Genomic DNA, 6,005 nt, shown 5'->3' with positions numbered 1-6,005 from the left:
GCGCAGCAGCAGCAGCCCCCAAGCAGGCAGTGGCTGCACCCAATGAATGAAGGAGTGACTGGGTGACCCCTGGCTGCCCCTCCTGTGTCCCCCTTCACCTGCTCCTGAATACCCACATGGAAACTCTGGTGCCCTGGAGGGTCCCTCCCTTCCCAGGGCCCTTCCCCTGCCTCTTCTCGCCCCACTCCTGCAGGCCTTCTTCACTTTCTGCCAGGACCTGGCTCCTCTGCCACGGTCCCTCCCCCTGGGCTGGGGCTGTTCACAGCGCAGGCTCGAGCACCACGTGGCTCACCACGTGGCTCGCTTAAGCTGCCCCGCCACTTTGCCATGCTGCTCAGTCTGGCACGTTTCCTGCCTGGCCCGAGGGAGTGCCCAAACCTCTGCAGCCCACACGTGGCCTCTGCTGTCCTGCCCTGACTTCACCCAGCACTTCATGGCTCCTTTCAGCATCACCTCTGGGGACCCCTTCCAGAGCACCCCGATGGACGAAGCCCCACCCGGGGCAGCCTGTGCACCTTGTCAGTTTCTGTCAGCCCACTTGTTGATCCACGCCTGTCAGGTGGCTGTCCTGGGCCAGGACCTGTTCTAGGGACTGGAGAGAAGCTGTGAACCTAATGGCACTTACCGCTCTCCCAGGGTGTACCCCGTCATGGCAGCTGGTTAGCTCCCTGGCCGGGAAGTCACTCGGGGCACAAACCTTGCAGCTCCTGCTCTCGCCCACCCGAGCTGCTCCAGAACCCAGGTTCCCCTGAGTGTGGTTCTAAGCGAGGGAACCGGCCGAGTGGTACCCGGCAAGGCCCTCCTCCCAGGGCCGCTCCTGGACGCTCCCCTTGTCACCCTGCAGGAAGGCCCCTAGGGGAGGCAGGAGATCCTCCAGGCAGTATGAGGTCGCACTGTGGGCCTGGATCCTCGCAGAGGGTGCGGGCAGGGAGGGCGTTCAGACAGGCTCCATGTGCCTCTCCCACCGTGTACAGGGTTCGAGTCCCCTGCAGGAGCTGTCCCGTCGCCCTCAGCGCCCCCAGCTCCCCCATGGCAGGGCCGCAGTGTGGCCAGCTCCAAGCTCTGGATGTTGGAGTTCTCCGCCTTCCTGGAGCAGCGGCAGGACCCGGACACGGTAGGGCTTACCTGCTCCAGCTCCTTCCCACCTGCTCCTGGCCCTGTGCTCTGTCCCGCTCCGCTTCGGGCTTAATTTAGGGCCCACATTCCTTCTCTACTTTCCCTTCCTATTCCTTTCCAGCCTTCTCCACCTCCCTCCTCCCTCTCCTTCCTGTTTCCCCTTGAGCTGGAATGCTGCCAACAGAGCCTTCTCCCCGACCAGCTCACGTGGGCTCCGCCCTGCTCCCCCATGCTCATTTTCTTCCTCCCCCAACTCCCAGCGCTTGATCCAAAGTTGCTCTCATCCCAGTCCCGCCCCTCCTGTCTTCTGCTGGCTCTGAGGGCACAGAGGAAGCAGAGGAGCCCCGAGTCCGACCCCCAGCCTGGGAGAGCAGCGGCCCTCTCCAGCCTCCCCTGGCAGTGCCTCCTGTCCGGGGTGTGCAGGGTCACCTGTGAAGGGCCCAGCAGTGCCTGGAGGGGGCCAGGTGGACAAGATGCCGACGACATCTCACTCCGATCTAACTTAATTTTAGCCCAGGAGCCCAGTACTCAGACATTCCGACTCAGAAGCCTGGAATTTATAATAAAGCAAAAGTAGACCATTACCGCATCAGTGTTCCTGCGGAAACGGAACCTGGAGGGGTGCCGTGCCGCTGGTGGCTCCGGGTCGTGTGGCGGGCTGCTGCTCGCCAGGCCTCAGCCCTGTCCTCCCGACCCCCACAGTACAACAAGCACCTGTTCGTGCACATCGGCCAGTCCAGCCCAAGCTACAGCGACCCCTACCTCGAAGCCGTGGACATCCGCCAGATCTACGACAAGTTCCCGGAGAAGAAGGGCGGGCTCAAGGAGCTCTTTGAACGGGGACCCTCCAACGCCTTTTTTCTCGTGAAGTTCTGGGTAAGCCCCTCGGCAGACTCCCCCTCCTACCCCTGGGCGTTCATGGCGGGGCAGAACAGGCGGACCGTGCACAGTGCCCTCGCCACAGGCGGAAGGGGACGTGAACGGGCAGCCCCAGCGAGGGCGCCGGAGCACGTGCCTGACGGCCTCTCCTGGCAGCCCGCCAGAGCGCTGGGCCGAGGGCAGGGGAGGCTCGGATGGACAGCGGTGTCCTGGGCAGACTCGCAGGTGGAGCACCTGGTCTCGTCAAGCCCGAGGGGCCAACGCTGCATTGATTTGGCGGCCCAGAGCCAGGCCCTGGGCCTTGACAGCACACCTCCGCGGTGAGCTGGGCTGGACGGGACTTGGAGACCGGGAGTGTGGGGTAGACAGCGCCGCCGAGATTCGGCCCCTGTGCTCTCCCTCCTCACCCCTGCAGAGCCCTTCCATTAGACCAGAAGTCATCTCAGGGGGCCTGGCACACACACAGGGAGGTGCTGGCAAGTGTCACCAGAGGAGGGGCGGGAGCCCTGCGGCTGGCTGTGACCCCAGGCTCGGGGCCCACCACATTCTGCACCCACACTCCTTTGCAGTTCTGCTGACTTTCAGCTCTGCGCATGCCCAGGGGACAGCCGGCTGCCTCGGTACTTCGTGCTGGGAGATTCTGGCGTTCATTCGCTCCCAGGCCGCTTCGGTAACCTGAAGGCGTTCCTTTTCTTAGACACTTTATCTACATTAGAGTTTATGTGTATATTATAAAGTACACATATGTATTTATTGAGCTGACTGACAACGGGCCCTGGCTAGGAACTCCCAGCCAAGCTCTTCTCCATAACAGAAGAGCCCCCCAACCCCCCAGGGCTGGGGGCTCCAAAAGAGGCCTAAAGCCGAGACCCAGGGCCCAGATCTCGAGGGTTAGGGTTTGTACCCTGCAGGGTGCTTGTCTGTGAGGAAGCTGGACCTGGGCGTGGGGACAGACAGCTCCAGAGGCAGTGGTGGGGACGGCTGTCCAGCAGGGGGCGTGTGTGAGCGGGTGGGAGGAAGTGGCTCTGGAGGCGACTGGGTGAAGGCAGTGTGTAAGAGGGGACAGGCGAGTTAGGTCCCGGAAGGTCCCGATCACAGGAGCCTGAATTTTTCAATCTATGTTGGGATAAAAAATAGCTAATCTTGGGCAGCACTTGGTGTGGAGGTTAAGGCACTGGATCCTACATGGTTCAAATCCCCGACCTGGTGGCTTGAAAATCACACCAGGTGACTTTGGGGTGCCTGTGCTCATGCCCCAAATGCCAGGGGAGATTAGAGAAGCGGGTGCACTGTGGCTATCCTCCCTGCCAGGGGTGTGATGGCTCATGTCTCTCCCTGTCTCTTTGTGGTGAAACATGTACCTTATGGCAAAACTAAAAAAGGAAAGAAAAAGGTTGTATTTCTTTACTTAACCTCCTTTCTATTTTTAAAATGTATTTACTTATTTATTTTCAGATTTTTGCCATAGGGTTTGTGCACTTGCCTGAGCGAGACTGAGGGAAAGGGAGGAGTCACCGCCCAGGGGAGTGGCCGTACCACAGTCCCTTCTCTGTTCTCCCCTCAGGACTGTGGGCACACACACGCGCGCGCGCGCACACACACACACACACACGTATGCCTGGCGTGGTTTTCAAGTCACTGGGTCAGGGACTCAAACCACCGTTGGCCACGTGGGAGACCAGCACCTTAACCACCATGCCGCCGTTGCCCCCCAAGCCAGGAGGTATGTTCTGATTACATTTCATTTCTCACATAGCTGTTGGTGTTTTCCTCAGATAAGGAGCGTTTTCACTTGCGTGCTGTTAAGTGAACCTGTTCTTGAGATTTTATGATGCGTTCCATCATAACCACCATATATGAAGGGACTTCAAAAAGTTTGTAGAAAATGGAATTACAGTACGACTTTATGTTGGTGTGAAAACATTTCGAAATTCAGGCACTGTTTTTTCATAATGTGTATTTTCCACGAACTTGCTGAAGTGCCCTTTTAAAATCGAATTTTTTTCCCTAAAGCTTCACCCTGTTAGATGAGGTAGTGATCCAGCCTGTCGTTGGGCCTCTTCCTCCGGGCGCTCCCCAGACACCCTGCTCTCCTGCTCGCCCAGCCTGAACCGTGGCTGTGGCCTGCTCCGCAGCTCAGGTGCTCTGTGTTGGGTCTACAGCCTCCGAGGTCTCACACTTCTCCCTTACTCTCCTGGAGCACACCCTCTAGTACCTTCTAAGAAAAGACGCACAGCCTTGCCTGTTTGAAATGTCTTTGTGTGTGTGTGTGTGTGCCCACCTTTTTTAGGTGTTGGTAATATTCCGTATTGTTTTAGGCACTGTCCAGTCCAGGTGAGGACCATCCCAGGCCCCCATGTCACAGACGGGGGAACCGAGGCATGGAGTAAGCAGGGCCTGGCACTGAGGCACCCAGCCAGGGCAGGGGAGTCTCTTTTCCGGGGTCACCCTGGGTATGGACGTGCTGTGAGGTCAGTCAGGGCAGACTGAAAGGTGACGGCAGCGTCTGCTCCTTACGGGATACGGCCACACGGTCTGTCCCCACAGTGACCTCATCTGCAGGAGGAAACTGAGGCACAAGCAGGTTAAACAACTTGCCAGAGGCCACGCTTTGGTTTGACCAAAGGGATGCGGCCAGGCAGACTGTACCTGGAGCTGAGACGTGCAGTTGTCCTGCCGGGCCGAGGGCCTGGGCCGCCCCGCATCATCCTGGTACCTCTGCTCCTCTGGGCCACCTGATGCGACCCCAGCCCCTGGGCAGACGGCACCCCGATGGCGCGGTCAGCACAGAGTCAGCAGTGGGCGTGGTGTGGATGCCAGGCCTCCCTGGAAGATGAGGCAGAGGCGGGCAGGCAGCATGGAGGTGCCGGCATGCCCCCCAGCCTTGCTCCTGGCCCTGTCCCCCCTCTCTGACTCTGAGGGGCGGAAGTAGAGCTGCTGGGAGAGCAGCTTGGACAGCGGGTACTGAGGAAGAATGATGGGGCGGGCTCCGCGTCTGCACGTGGCGCTCCTGTGCTGCGGAGACTGGTGTGGCCTGGCCTTCCCGGACTCGGTCCGACCGGCTCTCAGGGTCCTGGGCAGCGACCACCATGCAGAGAGCAGAGGCGAGGCCTTGCGCTGCACCAGAGGGGCGGGGACTCAGTCTCGATTGCTCCACGTCAGGGCCGTGTCCAGGGCAAACCTGGCCTCCCCGTGTGTCCCTGAGCTGCCCCTGCCTGTTGCCTGAGCCCCCAGAGCAGGGCCCTCTGTGGGTGCCAGCGGTGTCAGGGTCAGGCGGGTGAAACCAGAGATGGGGCAGCTGGAGGCTGGGGCAGTTGTCAGTCACCTGGTCCCTCCGCGCGCCAAGGCCAGGGGCACCAGAGATAGTCCTGGGGGCGGGGGGGGGGCAGCAGCCTTCGCATCGAGGGGTCCCGCAGTTCCAGCTCCTGGTCTAGAACCCTCTGTCCCTGCCCCCTGGCCTGGCTTCCTTCCTTGCTCTTAGCTGGCATGAACTTGAACTCAGCCCGCAGTCAGGAAGGGAGCCCTCAGACACAGAAACGCCGCCTCCGCCTCAGTGCTCCCTTCCGCTCTGCCCGACTGCTTCTCGGGCTGACCAAGCATGCTGCTGAGCCGAGCAGAGCCTCCTGGAAGTGGGAGCAGGGCCTTGAGTCCCCACTGTCCCCCGGGAGTTATTCTTGATGGGACGGCAGAGGCGCTCACGGCTCATGGCCTGCTGAGATGGGCTGTGCTGGCAGGGGCGGCTCCAGCAGGATGGTTGGGGTACAGAGGTGGGCCCTGTCCTGAGCACTGAGATCAGCAGGGGCCACTTCAGGCCTTGGAGTGGGGAGAGGGACACAGACGCTGGTGGCCGTGTGGGCAGTACCCAGGCCTTCTGTCCTCGCCTGGCCAGCCCACCCCTTGGCCACTGACATTTCTCCCAGGCACATCCCGGCACATGACAATGAATCCGAGCCCCTCCTGGCCCCCACGCTGCCCGGCTGTCTCGGCTCAGCTGTCGGCCCCCCATCCCC

The 6,005-nt window shown here is 60.8% G+C and overlaps 1 protein-coding gene across 1 annotated transcript in view; it reads left to right on the top strand.

The window, feature by feature from the left end:
• TEAD4 (TEA domain transcription factor 4) overlaps positions 1-6,005 on the top strand; it is a gene marked incomplete at its 5' end in the record, with an annotated part of 78,666 nt that overhangs the window by 61,259 nt on the left and 11,402 nt on the right. The window contains 2 exon segments of the mRNA XM_027769685.1: positions 975-1,114; positions 1,819-1,992. Coding sequence (XP_027625486.1) covers positions 975-1,114; positions 1,819-1,992 — 314 coding nt within the window.

This window comes from Tupaia chinensis, unplaced genomic scaffold (assembly GCF_000334495.1).
Source record: "Tupaia chinensis unplaced genomic scaffold, TupChi_1.0 Scaffold150288_1, whole genome shotgun sequence".
NCBI classification, from domain to species: domain Eukaryota; kingdom Metazoa; phylum Chordata; class Mammalia; order Scandentia; family Tupaiidae; genus Tupaia; species Tupaia belangeri.
The sequence above is the reverse complement of the archived record's forward strand: the minus strand, read 5'-3'. Positions and strand labels throughout refer to the sequence as shown.